The sequence below is a fragment of the Mustela nigripes genome, chromosome 1, assembly GCF_022355385.1.
Source record: "Mustela nigripes isolate SB6536 chromosome 1, MUSNIG.SB6536, whole genome shotgun sequence".
Taxonomy (NCBI): domain Eukaryota; kingdom Metazoa; phylum Chordata; class Mammalia; order Carnivora; family Mustelidae; genus Mustela; species Mustela nigripes.
This window is the reverse complement of record NC_081557.1, coordinates 67,591,544-67,608,154: the sequence shown is the minus strand read 5'-3', so window position 1 is coordinate 67,608,154 and position 16,611 is coordinate 67,591,544. Positions and strand designations below refer to the sequence as shown.

Genomic DNA, 16,611 nt, shown 5'->3' with positions numbered 1-16,611 from the left:
CTCCAACATCTTTTTAACGGAAGATGAAGGAGTAAGCAATGTGTTTATTATCTCCCAGCTAAAGGAACGATCAAACTAGGGACTCGAGGTCTGATCTTATTCTCAATATTGGCAATACTGCCTCAGCTGTTAAGCTAACTTTGCAATGGTAAAGGAAGATCTGTTCATCTCCGCGACATGTTCTTCAGCCTAACTCATTCCAGATCTTCTCTCATTAAATGCTGTTTTCCATGTATTGTGTCAGAACTGCCGCAGCAGGCCATAAAGACATGAAGCTCAAACCATCATTCCTTAAACCTAAAAGGATGAAAGGTTATATAAAAGTGTTAAAAATAATTTTACCCTCAAGTCTGTTTTTTTCAGTCATCAGATTTGCTTCATTTCTGTGCTTGCCTATCATCTGCTGCATGTGTGTCTTACCAGGTGTAAACTTTTCCACTGCAGGCAACAGAGCTTGAAGAACTTCCTGAGAATCCTGCCTTTGACAATGAACTTGTGATGAGGGAAGTACAGAACTTAAAATATCTCTTTCCTCTTCTTTACCAGTGGTAGATTCTTGTTCCCTGGGGTCCAGCTCTGAAAATGACCCTAAAAATTGAGTTTAATGAAAATACTTAGTGGCTGGGCACTTCCTAAGAGACAAGTTTTGGTAGGGAAGCACAGCAGTATACACTGATGAGGATCTGAGCAATTAAGAAATCTGCTCAGACAGGTTCCCACTGAATGGGAAAATGTGACAATAGCAGGTAATTCTGAAAATATTAGAGAACCATAGAGCATCCCTGTGGGTCTGCAGGCCTGGAACTTCCAATAATGTTTAGGGTATCATACTGCCCATTATCCTCTCTCAGGCATCAACAGTTTACTACTGAGATTTAAAGAAACAATCCCTCTCAGCACACTGGGACAAGCTCTCAATGTTTGCTCTCACCACTGTACTGACCTCGACTGATGCTGGTCTTTCAGTTTATTTACAAACATTCTGACTTTATTACCTGGATCTGTAAGGCTCAGATCCGTGTTTTCGTAACTTAAAAAGCTCCCAGTAGAAACAGTTACTGATGATAACGGCTCATGATAAATCTCTTCTGTTTCAGCCTAAAAATGAAGAGGAACGTAAGACTACAATGTAGGAAGTAACAGCTAGAAAAAAACTCAAATCAGTGACATTAGCAGTTATCAATTCTGAGCTCAGATCAAGTGTAGAAACCTTCATAGTTGTAAAGGTCAGCAGTAAAACCTTTTCATCATTGCTCAGAACTCATTAGTCTCACACACACACACACCCACCATCTATCAAGTCCTCAGTTATACTCAGTCACCTTCACACACACACACACACACACACACACACACACACACCCTCCAGACATATGCCCTTATTGTTTTAAGTAACTTTTGCTTCTCAGAACTAGAGAGATCATGCATCAGGTAGACTGGAAGGTCTTCTGATGCTCAGATTTGGCTATTTTCATCATTGATCCACTTCAGTAAGAGCAGATCTCAGAGAACACAGACTTTAGTATTTCACAACTTCTATAAACTAAAAGACAACATGAAACCAAACAGCTCTAACAATGGAGGACACATTAAGACACTACTAACATTATCCAGCTTCATAGTTGGACTCAGATATATCTGTTCTTCCTCCACGGCATGATTCTCAGCCATAGCCTCCTTGACCTTTACTGAAATTAGGGGGAGAGGGGGGGTAGTTTAGATTATTACAAGTCAAATTCTTAGCACCAAAGGATATCATTTCTATTTTCCTACAGTTTTTTTTTTCATATTTTGCTTTGTAGAATTGTCTTAGACCAAAACATTCATTTTATTATTCATTAAAAACATTTCCTAGTCAGCATAATATGCTTTTCCCTGGAAAACTGTACTTATATTCTACAGAAAGAAAATTACCAGTGTGCTGGGAAATGCTTTTGTTATTAAGTGAAGCAAGAATATTCAATCATTAATACAGTATGATCTCAAAATTGAGATCATATTGAGTTGAGAAAAATGCATATAAAAATATATAAAAATTATTTGGCTCAGTTAAGAATTCAGCTATTCTGAGTTTATTTTTCTCTTACTCCAACAGACAACATTTATGGGAAAGCTGGTCAAAGTATGTAGTTATCTGTGGCTCTGAAACAGAATAAGATTAAAACTGTGCCATCATGGGCGCCTAGGTGGCTCAGTAGGTTAAGGCGCTGCCTTTGGCTCAGGTCATGATCTCAGGGTCCTGGGATCAAGTCCCACATTGGGCTCTCTGCTCAGCAGGGAGCCTGCTTCCCTCTCTCTCTCTCTCTGTCTGCCTCTCTGTCTACTTGTGATCTCTGTCTGTCAAATAAACAAATAAAATCTTTAAAAACAAAAACAAAAAAACAAAAACAAAACCTGTGCCACTAAATATATAAATTAAAATTGTGTTTCATTATCACCATAATTTTATTAAGAGACATCATACACACTAAAAGCATGTTTGTTTTTTTTTTTATGTTTCTTAAACGTTTTTGTAAGAAATGTTTTCTCAAAGACCCAGGACACACACATTAAAATGTATTATTTTGACCTAACTGATATAACCAATAAATCGTTACTTGGGTTCTTCTAAACACACTAAAATTTTCAGTAGAGAAACTAAGATACAGTGAAATTTTATAGTAAGTTGTTATTTTTTCCTAGGCACCTCATTTCAAAACCTAGTTGGGGAGATAAGTTAATCTGGGGCTTACCAATTCATAATCATAACACTATACTGTTATCTGTAACATACCAAGAAGATTCCCCCAGGGGAAGATTTGGGTAGAATAAGAGGTAGAAAATAAAAGTAAGAAAGGAACAAGGTGCTTTCTTTTGGAGAAATGTTGCAGAATTCAGTACAGACGGCCCTGAAAGAGCTGGAAGAGAAACGAGGATCACTGGTTTGGACTCACTGATACAAGGGACCCATTACTGAAAAAGGGAAGTAGCATCATGAAAGCAATGCCTTGAACACAGTCGTCTTCTCATGACACACAAGAATTTCCGTTTTTCTTCCAAAGCAAAGCACCATTTCCCACCTTCCAACAAAAGGAAAGGGCACAGAGCTTGGAAGTTAGTGATCCCATCATAAAGCTACTAAGAAATCAGGCTGAGTGATGAGGACGTGAATAAAGAGGAAAGGAGGGAACAGAGAAGTAAAGCTGGCACGTTCTTTTCTAAAACAGAAACAATATGAATGTAGGGATGATTACGAGGAAGAGAAAAGCAGTCCCCGGGAACCAGGAGCTGCCCTGGCACAATCAGAGAGGCCTTAGTGTTCTCCTGTTAAATGTGAACAGTTTCACAGAATACCAATAGGAAAGGCTGCTCTGTGCCTATGATGGATCAAGACAAAAATCAGGCAACCAGTACTCACAGCTAAACACAGACAAAATCAGAGTATTATCCAAACCACAAAAATGACCAAGCATCTCCTTATCTTGGCCTGAATTAAGTGAGACAAAAATGTGATTTATATATTTTTAATATGTAAAATATAATTGAGAAAAATTTTTTTTTTTTTTTCTTAGAGGCATTTTATTTACTGGGCTCTCCTTGGGAGTCTAATTGAGAAAAATTTTTAAAAATTATTTGAGAGAGAGAGAAAGAATCCCTAGCAGACGCTATGCTGAGCACAGAGCCCAACGCAGGACTTGATCCCATGACCCTGAGATCATGACCTGAGCCGAAACCAATAGTCAGACATTTAACTGACTGAGCCATCCAGACGCGTCGAGAATGATAATTTCTAATAAAAGCAGTACGTGCTCATTATGATTTTAGAAGGCACCAAAAGTTATAAAGAAGGAAAATTTATCCTTTTCCTACCAGTCATAAGCAACCACTTATTGCACTTTGATGTTTTAATTTCTTGCTTTTTTTTTTTTTTTTTTTTAAATATGAGTAACTTCTTCTTCACTAGTTACAGCTTTCGTAAGCCTCACTCTGTTATTCCCACCTCCTGGATAATTCCAATAATGGAACTGCCCCTGCTTCCTGAAAACATCTAATACTCATAAGCAGCACCCCATTTCCTTGAAGCCTCCCCCAAATCACCTTATTCAAGCCCAAATCTTACAGGCAGTTAAGTCCTTTTTAATACCTGTACTGAGACACCTCCCAGTTCCCTGTTGTAAGCATTCTACCTCACAGCAACAAGTCAGGACACTCAGCTCTGTTCAACTATAGGTAAGTTCCTCTCTCTGACCAGAGGACACCAACAGTCCACTGGCTAAATCTAAAAGAATGGTAACAGTTTCATTTTAAATTGTTGGCTCTCTCTTGTCTCTCATTCTATTAAACTATAGTGACAGCTAAAATAAAAAGAAATCTGGTTAGAAAAGGTAACTGCTTAAAAGATACTTTGGAACTGATGCAGTAGTATGAACCAGAACTATGCTTTGTAGGGTAAACAATATTACACATGAAACAGTTTGTTAGGTACTTGCAGAAATTCAAAAGTGAAAAAAAATTTAATGCTGGTTGTATTTGGAAGGCAGGATTAAGTGATTTAAAGTTTTTTCCTTGTAACCCTCTCTTCCAAATATTTTAAAGACAAAGCATGTCATTTAGAATGCCAAGGAATATTTTAAAGATAATATTTAATAATATTAAATATGGACTGTTACAAATAGGCTTAAATACAAAATCTGTAGAGGTTGCCAACGACGAAAACCTCATACCCTCATATACTTCCTATTAGCATTTATTTAGTAAAATAATTTAAAGGCAAAATTACTATTCTCTAAATAAACTTTACTCCCTCATTCAGCTTTTTGTGCAAAGAAATAATACATGTTTTTTTGTAAAAAAGAAAATAAGAACCTATAATACATGAATATATAAAACAGAAAGTGAAACCTAGCCTCCAACAAAGGTAAACCTATACCAACACCTTGGTGATTACCATTCTGGACATTTTTCAATGCATAAAGACAGGTTTTACCCCCTTCATTTAACAAGTCCAGATGCACCATAATGATTCTATTACCAACAGTCACTAAAGTTATTCACCACTTCTCATTACAAAGTGCCACTAAATATCTTCCATCCACACATCCTGTGCACAGCGATTCCACTGTTTATTCTCTATCTCTCACCTGTTTCCTTGGACTCATCATTACAAACGTATTCCTGGGCAATAGGGTCAAGACAACCAAATGCATCACAGTTCAGTGGGCTCCCAAAGAAACTTTGTTCTCGGCTTATTGAAACCCTTAGGGGGTCCCTGTCTTGATAAAAATCTGGTTTACCTGGAAGGAAGAAAAGATGGACTCATTAGATTTTCGCTTACATTTCTACAGTTAGTAGTTAAAACAAAAATGGCAATTTAGATTACAGGCAAAAATCTATGTAGCAAGAAAATAATAACCACTTATCTTTCACACAGTCCTTTAAATTATTTCACTTTGATTTTACTTTTTTTTTTTTTAAGATTTTATTTATTTATTTAATAGAGATCACAAGTAGGCAGAGAGGCAGGCGGGGGTGAGGGTGGGGGTAAGCAAGCTTCCCACTGAGCAGAGAGCCCGATGCAGAGCTCGATCCTAGGATCTTCAGATCATGACCTGAGCCAAAGGCAGAGGCTTAACCCACTGAGCCACCCAGCGCCTCTGATTTTACTAACTTTTTAATGACAGTCTCATTTCTAACACCAAATAATATTTCAGGATTGAGTAATCACTCTGAAAAAAAAAATGCCTGGAGAATTTAACCATTAATAGTATTGTAAGATACAGTCTGTGGTCATAAAGTCAAAAACAGCCACAGCTAATCTGTGGTATAAGAAATCAAAGTAGAGGTTTACCCTGGAGAAACAGAGAGACTGTAATTGGGAGGACACAAGAGGAGGGTTTGTGGAGTTCTCTAAGGTTCTAGTTCTTGACCTGAGTGGTGGCTACCTAGGGGTGGCTATTACAGTGGTAATCACTGAAATAAACACATAGGATTTGTGTACTTCTCTTAATGTTATACTTTGATGCAAAAATAACAGACCAGTAAAGAAACAGAGGAATGGGAGATTCCCCAAAGTAGAAGCTAATCTACTCTGCATAACTGTAGAATCGCTTGGGAATTCAAGGCACCAAGTATTACATAAAGTAAGTGTCACCAGGGAATGGAAGTCAAGGAGACTGTTTAGAAATATCTACTTGGAACAGAGCCATCCCATCTCCTAGGATCCCTGTCCCTCAGCATCATCCCCACAGAAGACTAAAGGTTAATTCTCTGGAGAAACTGAATCCAGTACACTCTGAAAACGGGGCTTGGTGCCAAAAGGAAGCAGTGGTGGAAAGCAGTGAGAATGCCATAAGGTAATTAGGGGTATTCCAGTACGCACCTCAATGCAGATGCTCCCACGTCTGGCTCCACGATAGCAACAACCAGACTTGTTTCAAGATTGGAGGATCTTAAAGAAATTAAACTCTGAACTGCCTTAAGGAAAAGAACTCCAGATACTAAATTGAGGGTACCCAGTGAGCACCCCCTTTTCTAATGAAGTTCAGCAGGAAACAAGGCCCCTGCTTACAGTTTCTAATTAGCCTTCAGCATCCGACTCAAATATGCAAGACATTAGAGAAACGCCTCTGAAAAATGAGAAACAAATAAAAAGGAACAGAAGAATTCAGACAAACTGAGAAAATACAGCAACCCGAACAAACAAAACACTATATACATTTAAAGCAGGTAATACATTATACCCATGAGATAACAGCAGCATGCTATGAAAAAAGAAAAACAAAACAGAACCAGAAAAAGAGCAAACTTTTAGAAACTGCAATTTGATGGTCAAAATGAAAATTGATAAGTTAGAAAAAAATTGAGAAAATTCTTCCAGAAAGAAAAACCAAAAGCAGAAATGAGCTACAGAAGAAACTGGAAGATCAATATGGATGAGTCTTTCTCAACAGGACTTGTCATCGCCTGCCCAAGGAGTCTGTAGCCATTATCTTTTGTTTTACATGCCTCCTACTGCCATGAAATTTTAATAACTACAGATACTGTTTATCTTTTTATGTACACCTATACGTTGGTACATAAAGAGTAAGACTTTTTCAACTCCCCAAGAGCCAATTCTTGTCCTATTTGGAAGCAGTAACACCCTTATTAAGAACACATGACAGAGCTCCCCCAACTTTCAAGTGGAAGGTGTTTCACAGAGAAACTGGTGTGATCTCACCTTCTATTAGAGGTATGTGATAGAAGTATTAGTGTTAGAAGACAGATAGGCAACAGAAACTTCAAGCAAATTAAAAAAAGGAAACGATACAAGAAAGTTTTACAACACTCATTACCTTGGCAGTGAAAAACATTTATACATTAGCATAATGGTAATTTAGCTTAATTTTTCCTAAAATTCATTGCGAAGTCATGTGGTAAATATAAGAAGAAACTCATAAAAGACTTAAAGAGTGGCTGCCTCTGGTAAGGTTAAGGGGTAAGCAGTAGGTAGGGGCATGAAAAAATGCTGTTTCATGTTATAAACTTTTAGCACTATTTGCCTTTTTTTTTTTTTAAAGAATTTTATTTGACAGAGATTACAAGTAGGCAGAGAGGCAGGCAGAGAGAGAGGAGGAAGCAGGACTCCCTGTAGAGCAGAGAGCCCGATGCGGGTCTCGACCCCAGGACCCTGAGATCATGACCGGAGCTGAGCCACCCAGGTGCCCTTCTATTTGTGTTTTAAAACCATTTCCCTGTGGTATTTTTTTAAAAGATTTTACTTATTTATTTGACAGAAAAAGAGAGTATACAAGTAGGAAAGAGAGGCAGGCAGAGAGAGAGGGGGAAGCAGGTTCCCCATTGAGCAGAAATCCCGATGCAGGGCTCGATCCCAGGACCCTGAGATCATGACCTGAGCCGAAGGCAGAGGCCCAACCCACTGAGCCACCCAGGTTCCCCTGCTTGTGGTATTTTAACTAAAAGTATTACCAAGAAGTATGATAAAGGTTAGGATAAAAGTTACAAAGGCCCAAGAGAGGGAAGCTTGATAGTTCAGGCCCACTTTACCAGTGAAGGGGCCCTTTATCAGCCCCATCCTGAAGGGAGGAGCAAGATCAGGAAGGGCCTGGCAGGTTGAAGCTGGAGACTCAGACTCAAATTAGACTTACTCCTCCAACTGAACAGAAGCCCAGTGAAGAGTTTCAAACACAGAGATGCAGAGAGAGATTACTCAGAATGTACCATGGGAAAATTAGAGTTCAGCGAGGCTGGAAACAGGGAGACTTGGGAAGCTATAGTAGCCACTCAAGAAGAAATAATAGGCTGCATTCAGGAGAGGGAGTGGGAACAAGTGGACAGATACCAGAGCTGAACAAAGAGAACTGAGAACTGGTGATTTTTGTTGGGTGTTGGAGAGATAAAGATAAGGGCAGTATCAAGATTTACATCTATGGGGCGCCTGGGTGGCTCAGTGGGTTAAAGCCTCTGCCTTCGACTCAGGTCATGATCTCAGGGTCCTGGGATCCAAGCCCTGCATCGGGCTCTCTGCTCAGCAGGGAGCCTGCCTCCCCCCTCTCTCTGCCTGCCTCTCTGCCTACTTGTGATTTCTGTCTGTCAAATAAATAAATAAAACCTTTATAAAAAAGGGGCGCCTGGGTGGCTCAGTGGGTTAAAGCCTCTGCCTTCAGATCAGGTCATGATCCTGGGGTCCTGGGATCGAGGCCCGCTTCGGGCTCTCTGCTCAGCGGGGAGCCTGCTTCCTTCTCTCTCTGCCTGCCTCTCTGTTTACTTGTGATCTCTCTCTGTCAAATAAATAAATAAAATCTTTAAAAAAAAAAAAAAATTTACATCTAAGTACTTGTCCCTGAAAAGAGAGGGCTCAAGGATAAGGAGGTGGTGGTGAAGGGTGAACTATATGCTATGCAGTTTTCCCTTTTAGGCAAGATGACATTTTTACACTCTCAAACATGACCCATTAAATCACAGGAATAAAACAAACAAACAAACAAACAAAAACATGGGAGTCAATGGTGAGAATTTCCCAGGGCGCATTCTAAATTAGGGAGAGCACTAATTCCCAGAGAGCTGTGGTTTGCCAAAGACAGCAAAATAGAATCTTTCAAAGCTAAGGAATAAATAAAATCATTGTTACAACTTCCATAAGACACAATAAGGAAGCAGAAAGGGGACTGATTTTTTCTTTTTTAATTTAAAAGATTTTATTTATTTATTTGACAGAGAGAGACCAAGCAGGCAGAGAGGCAGGCAGAAAGAGAGAGAGGAGGAAGGAGGCTCCCTGCCAAGCAGAAAGCCCGATGCGGGACTCGACCCCAGGACCCTGAGATCATGACCTGAGCCAAAGGCAGCGGCTTAACCAACTGAGCCACACAGGCACCCCAAGGGGACTGATTCTTAAGAGCTACTCTGAATCTCTACCTTCCTTAATTCTTTCAAGTCAGAAACAAAGGTATAATATTTTATGGCTTAAGACCAAAGTAGTTGTTAATATTATACTCTTATGTACTTTTCAAGTGACAAAGACAATCTTCCCCCTTAAAAAAAGATGTGCTTTGATAAGTTTCATCATTTGAGTCTGAATTTTAAAAATAATTATGAAATTCAAATAGGGCTATTTACTAAAGATCGCAGGGAGCACTCTTCCTAATAACTGCATCTAGAAGTACAGAGAAGAAATATACTTGTAACTGTCCTTAAAACCAGGATTTTAAGCAATAATTATCCTATAAAAATGTAAGAAAACAGCAGTGAAGGTATTGAAGTAGAAAAGCAACCAAGTGGGGCATGTGGGTGGCTCACTGGGTTAAGCCTCTGCCTTTGGCTAAGGTCATGATTTCAGGGTCCTGGGATCGAGCCTCGCATCAGGCTCTCTGCTCAGTGGGGAGCCTGCTTCCCCCCGCCTCTCTGCCTGCCTCTCTGCCTCCTTGTGATCTCTGTCTCTGTTAAATAAATAAATAAATAAAAAGAAAAAAGAAAATCTTTAAAAAAAAAAAAAGAAAAGAAAGAAAAGGAAAGCAGCCAAGAAGAAAAGAAAATAGAGTTACTCCTAAAGAAACAGTTTAGAAGGCAGACATGAAGCAAGAGTGTCAGAAGCAGAGGATACTGAAGAATTTTTGCCTACAGTAAAAAGATTTTCACTACATATGAGAAAAAACTAGTTACCTAATGCCACATTCACGTCCAAATACTGTTTATGTAAACCATTATTTTCTTTTCACCAATACTCACAGATTGTTTCTTCAAGACAAAAAATTCAGCATTGTGAAAAAATGTAGAAAACTGGCAAACTATTAAAAAAATCTTATTTTATCAAACCGTATTACCTAGTATAGATGTTCTGCCACTTGCTGGTGACTCTACCTCTGGTATAGCACTGAGTTCATGCTGGTTCAAGTCCAATCCACATTTCACTTTTGCTACAGGTGGCTTTGAGGATCTTCTGCCCAGTTCTTTGTCCAGATGCTCACCTATCAAGTAAGTGACAAAGTTGAGCACAGTACCAATCTGTTAACATACTACAAACTTTCCTTCAGCCAGCAGGTTGCTGGAGGTGAAAGCAAAGAATAATCAGGATAGTTACAATAAAAAAAAAAATGGGAGTTATCGTACCACTTTGCTGGACACCACTCTCTTCTGAAAGCAGCTGATGATTATCACCAGAGTTGCTCCTATTCGCAGGACTGATGCCTTCCTGATCAGCCCTTGCTAGGTCTTGGAGAACAGGAAGCCACTCTCTGAGCTTCTGAGTTTCTGTATCACCTTCAGCTGTGGGCTTACTTATCTGAAGAAGTGGGCAATTGAGGGTGGGGATGACACAAGATTAGGGATCATGTGAAGAATTCACCAGATGCATATCACCCTTCTTAAATAAGAACCTCAATCGAATAGTTCCATCAATCACAATATTACAACTTCAGAGATTTTTAAAAATGCAAAATGCCTCTAAAATACAGAAAAGGTGAGACTTCCACTGAAAAGCACCTTTCACAGGGCTTGAACTTAAAAATTTAACCTCCACTGTATCTTCCAGTAAGACATTACACTTTTGTACTCCTCCCTAATTTTCTCTCCCCATTACTTTTTCCTTAAAATGACCAGGAAATCCCTATAACTCAAGTTCTCATGAACCCAACTCGGCCTTCTCTTGAATGTTAAAGGATTTATAGAATTCTATTTAAGCTAAATCATAGACTCAGGAAGTGGCTTTTTAAAATAAAATGGATAGGGGTACCTGGGTGGCTCAGTGGGTTAATCCTCTGCCTTCGGCTCAGGTCATGATCCCAGGGTCCTGGGATAGAGCCCTGCATTGTGCTCTCTGGTCAGCGGGAAGCCTGCTTCCCCTTCTCTCTCTGCCTGCCTCTCTGCCTATTTGTCAAATAAATAAAATATTAAAAAAAAATAACAAAAACAAAATAAAATGGATAGATTCACATTCAGGAGAATGCACTCATCTCCCCACAGAGAAACTACAAACATCAAGGTGATCCTGCCAGAGTCTTCTCACCAATTCAGTAACAACAGATCTAACTGCCTATTAGCCTAAAATCAAGTCAATTTTAGAACAGACAGTGATATTGTCACTTAAGGAAAAAGGTGGTACTAATTTTGATTCAAATACAAATGTCAACAAAGTGCTATACAGAAAGCACAAGACTTGCTACCTGCATAGAAGAAATTCTGCTAATTATTTTGCAATTTAAATTAAAAAAAAAAAAGATTTATTTTTTTTCGATAGAGGTCACGAGTGGGAGGGAGGGACAGTGGGAGCAGACTCCCCACTGAACAGGGGGCCGACAGGGGACTCGAACCCAGGACCCTGGAATCATGATCTGAGCTGAACACAGATGCTTAACCGACTGAGCCACGTACTTGCCCCTGCAATTTAATCTTAGGGCAAGCTCAAAGCCCTTTATAATAAAACTTCAAATGACAACCTGCGTTTTTAACAGTATTTGCATTTGGCTATGTCAAACTAAGGCTGAAATCAGCTGGGCTTCAAACAACTACTAACCTTATGAACACCATGCAAGGTAGAATCAACTTTAGTGTTTTAATTTCTACATTGTTTAAGGTAGAAAATTAAAGCAGTTAAGGTCAAACCATTTATTCTCAGTAACTGAGATTTTATTTAGGCCCGAAATTTAAGAAAATTTCTAGCTTGTCTGAGTAGGGTTACCGCCATCAATTTAATTTCTAGGTATTCAAGTTTCATACATACCTGACTATATTTAAAGAAATCCCTCAAAGTCTCTTGATGTTTCTGTACCTGCTGCTGCAGTGTTGTCTGTCTCTGTACAAGCAATTCTTCTTGGGCTTTGTGGCTATAATGCAGAACTTTCTTTTGTAGATCCAACTGCTTCTGAAGTCCTAGGTTATCTTGCAGAGTTAAGACAGGTTGTGAAAAACACACAAGTCTATCTTGAAGTCTGGGGGTCATGGAATTGCTTGAGAGAGCTGCCTGTTCATTCTTAGATGAATACAATTCATCATGGTTTTTAGATTTAACTTCAGCAAAAGGGAGTGGAATAAATGGATGCTTCTTTTCTGTGGGTAAAAACAAATAGGGAATAGGATGCTCGCAAGATTCACTTGCAGTCGATTTTGTTTGATTGTTTAACAGTTCTTCCTGGCCCTTCTCATTAGAATGCACCACTTCCCTCTCGAAGTCCAACCGTGCTGCCAAAATACCCTGTGAAGGCAGAACAGGCGGTGATGGACTCGGAAGTCTATCCTGGGATGCTGAGATCTTGGAGTGACTTGAGGCAACAGTACTGTCACTTTTGGTTGTAAGAGGCTTTTGGATTCTTTCAGAGTCAGCAACAGGTGGTGCTACCTGGGATACCGATGAAGAGCTAATCTGCTCAGAGGATACCCTTTTCTCCAATTTACTTAGTCTTTGCAAAATTAATTCTTCTTGGACTTCCTGTCTAGATCGAATGGCTTTTCTTTGTATTTCTAACTGCTCCTGAAGTACTTTCAAATCACCATGGGGAAGCTGGACAAAATGCTCAGAAGATAACTTCTCCTCAAATTCATATTGTCTGGGCAAAACCAAGTATTTCTGGGGTTTTTTGCCACACGGAAGAGAATTGCTTTGTGCATGCAAGTGTTCTTGCTGAAGTGCAATCAAGTGATCTTGTTCAGGTAAAACAGGCTGTGATAAACCGAAAAGCCTATCAGGCAGACCCGGTTTCTCAGAATGTCTTGAGGAAGCTGTATTATCACTCGTAGTTGAACAAGGTTCTTGGGTTCTCCCAGATTCACTAAGAGGTAATGAAGCAAGTGAATGCTGTACAACAGGGGGTGAGAAGGAAGAGGAGCCAACATGCTCAGGAGATCTTCCTTGCTTCCACTCACTCTGTTTGTGCAGAAGTAATTCTTCCTGAGCTTCCTGTCTAGACTGAATGATAGCTTCTCTCTGTGTAGCTAACCTTTCCCCGAGCGCCTTCAAATTATCTTGCTGAGGCCGAATAAGCTGTGATATCCTCCAAAGCCTATCCTGCAACTGTGGGATCTGAAGATGGCTTGAAAGACTTTTGCTGTCACTCTCAGTTGAAGGAGGCTCCTGGGTTGTACCAGACTCAGCAGAAGGTAACGAAGTAAATGAAGGCTGCCCTACCTGGGGCTCGAATGAGGAGTCAGTTTGTTCCAAAGATACCTTTCCTTGGCTTTTCTGGCTGAAGTGAAGGGCCGCCTTCTCTGTGTCCAGCCATTCTTGGTGTTCCTCCAAGTTATCTTGCAGAGGTAGTGTAGGCTGTAAAAATCCCAGACATCTTTCCTGAAACCTCGGGATCGTAGAAGAGCTTAAGGGAACTGCACTGTCACTCTTGCCTGGCATAAACTCCTGGCATCTTTCAGACTCAGCTACCTGGGACAGGGATATAGAGGTGCTAGTCTGTTCAGAAGAAACCGTTTTCTCTAATTCATGTGGTTTGTGTACAAATTCCCGAGTTTCTTGTTCAGCACCAAGCATTACCCTGTGTGTATGCGACTGTTCTTGGAGTGCTGTCAAATTTTCTTGCCTTGGCAGGTTATGCTGTGGAAAACTGTGAGGCCCATCCTGAGATGCTGGGATTACCGGATGACTGGAGGGAATAACACTCTCCTTTTCAGATAAATCAAAGTTCTCAATTCTTCTAGGTTCAGTTTTAGCAGAAGCTTGTGAAGCAACTAAACATGGAGCAGCCGCTGGTGGAAGTGAAGAACCCATCTGCCCAGACTCATCCAAATCCCTCTGTCTATGCAGAAGCAATTCTGCCTGGACTTCCTGCCTGGCCTGAAGGGCATTGCTCTGTGTAGTCACCTGTTCTCGGAGCAACTGCAAACTATCATGCAAAGGGAAGAACTGCTGTAGGAAACTCAAAGACCCATCCCGAGATTTCTGGTTTTCAGACTGGCTTGAGAGAAGACCCTTCACGCTCTCAGATGAATACTGCAGCTGGATCTTTCCAGTGCAAGTAGAAGGAAGTGAAGTAAATGTATGCTGAGCTACCTGCGAAGGGAGAGAAGGGGGCGCAGTCTGTTCAGACCATATTCTTCCACCCAATTCACTCTGTTTATGTACACATGACACCTCTTGGGCTTCTCGCCTAGCCTGAAGGCTGTCCCTCTGAATATGAAACTGTTCTTGGAGAAAGTTAAAATTATCTGGCTGTGATAAGACAGGTTGTGAAAAACTCCAAAGCCTATCCGGAAGTTGTGGGACCCCAAGATGGCCTAAGGGAACTGCAGTATCATCCCTGGTTGGAGAAGATTCCTGGATGCTCCCCGATTCAGCTCTGGCAGAAGGCAATGTAGAGAATGAATCCAGAGATACTAATGGAAGGGAGACAGAGAGGCCAGTTTGTCCTTCCAATTCTTTCTGTTTGTACAAAAGCAATCGTTCCTGAGCTTCCTGTCTTGACCGAAGAACCTCCTTCTGTAGGTCTAACTGTTCTTGGAGAGCCTTCAAATTACCCAGGTGGGCTGTGATATTTTCTGAGGTTGGCAAAGACTTACCCTGCATGTGGCTGATTACAGAAGGACTTATAGAAACTGTACTGTTGTTCCTGGCTACAAAGGATTCCTGGATTTTTCCAGATTCAACTGTAGCAGGCAGAGAACTAAAAGCATGCTCAGCTGCCGCTGGCTGGAATGAAGAACGTTTAGTTAGCTTGGAGGGTATACTTTCCTTGTTCTCTGAGAACCTCTGCTGGGGATCTAAAGTTTGAGAAGTTGTTGCCCGAGATATTTCAGCTATTTCTTTAGGATCCTGTATTATTAGCAGCCTATCATGTGACAAAGGCTTTGAAAGTATATGAGAATCTTTATGAACCAATTTATAGCCTCTCTGTTGTACTTCACTCCGTGAGAACTGCTTAGGCTGTTCCTTTGATTCCAAAGACTGCTTGGCTTTTAAAACATCTGAATTGATTACCATGTCTATTTCTACCTGTCTTTGTGGAAAGAGACTTTGTCTTGGAATCTGAAAATGATCTTCTTCTGATCTGGAGATCTGTATGGATGGTACAGGCAGATATTTGTTAGGACTCAACTTGGGTCTCTGACCTTGATCCCAATGCTCTGATATAACAGTGGGTCTCTCAGTATTCTGTGGCAGTACTGATTTAACAGAATCAGATGTCAGTGAAGTGGCTAACCCAGATGAGTATTTTCCTTTTAACATAGTCTGATATTCAAGTAATCGTTTCCTGGCTGTTTCAACAGACTGTCTGTGAAACCTAAAACAAACACAAAAAAACAAACATTACTTTTTCTTTCTTTCTTTTTTTTTTTTTTTTTTAAAGATTTTATTATTTGACAGAGAGAGAGCACAAGTAGGCCGAGAGGCAGAGAAAGAGAGACAGAGAGAGAAGCAGGTCCCCTACTGAGCAGCAAGCCCGATGTGGGACTCGATCCCAGGACCCCGGGATCATGACCTGAGCTGAAGGCAGAGGCTTACCCCACTGAGCCACCCAGGCGCCCAACATTATTCTTGCTTGATGAAAAAAATGCTCTATATTCTCATCTACACATTAAATTTAACAAAGAGCAATTTAGAGATGGTCATTATCATGATGAAAACAGGGTAACATTCATATTGACCTTTGGGAAACCTATATACTGTAGTTCTAAGGGAATCCTGATTGGATCTTCATATAAACCAAATAATAAACCCTGAAGAGGCAGCCACACAGTATATCACATACAAATTGTAACCTAGTTAATACCTGTTCTGCTGTAAAAGCTGATGTTGATAGTTATGAATCATCTGCCTATGATTATCTTCATCATAAGTTACTGTGCATGGTGCTGGAGCAGTGCCAACCTAATAAAAGACAAAGCTGCTAATTAAAAGGCAAATCCAGAAACAAGTACTAAAGTATTTTATATACACTGAAGTTCTACAATGTAACTTTTATATAGCTTTATTTTTCATAAAAAAAGACTGGCATTTCCGTTATTAAGAAATGAAGTAACCCACCATTCTCCTTGAGTACCATGTCCAAGAGCTCAAAATACACATTACTTATAAATCAAGGTCACATATACTGGTACCTTCTAAAAACTGAAAGATGAAAATATACATATATCTATATCTATCTACATATGCACATACATACAATGTTAAAAGAAAAAAAATTACCAAATAAAAAT

The 16,611-nt window shown here is 40.0% G+C and overlaps 1 protein-coding gene and 2 non-coding genes across 8 annotated transcripts in view; all 3 read right to left on the bottom strand.

The window, feature by feature from the left end:
* CEP295 (centrosomal protein 295) overlaps positions 1-16,611 on the bottom strand; it is a 52,856-nt gene that overhangs the window by 6,155 nt on the left and 30,090 nt on the right. For 5 of the 6 annotated variants that reach the window (XM_059412630.1, XM_059412613.1, XM_059412631.1 and 2 more), the window contains 8 exons: positions 16,185-16,282; positions 12,194-15,695; positions 10,585-10,756; positions 10,299-10,442; positions 5,121-5,273; positions 1,606-1,688; positions 996-1,098; positions 343-588 (listed from right to left, as the gene is read on the bottom strand). In XM_059412630.1, the coding sequence (XP_059268613.1) occupies positions 343-588; positions 996-1,098; positions 1,606-1,688; positions 5,121-5,273; positions 10,299-10,442; positions 10,585-10,756; positions 12,194-15,695; positions 16,185-16,282 (4,501 nt within the window). The remainder of the gene's footprint in view (positions 1-342; positions 589-995; positions 1,099-1,605; positions 1,689-5,120; positions 5,274-10,298; positions 10,443-10,584; positions 10,757-12,193; positions 15,696-16,184; positions 16,283-16,611) is intronic. The other variant, XM_059412621.1, reaches the window with a different exon arrangement.
* On the bottom strand, positions 1,187-1,256 carry LOC132009544 (small nucleolar RNA U2-30). Its single transcript, XR_009402008.1, has one exon. It is a non-coding gene; the product is annotated as a small nucleolar RNA U2-30 (small nucleolar RNA).
* LOC132009546 (small nucleolar RNA U2-19) lies at positions 1,404-1,483 on the bottom strand. The gene has a single exon (XR_009402010.1). It is a non-coding gene; the product is annotated as a small nucleolar RNA U2-19 (small nucleolar RNA).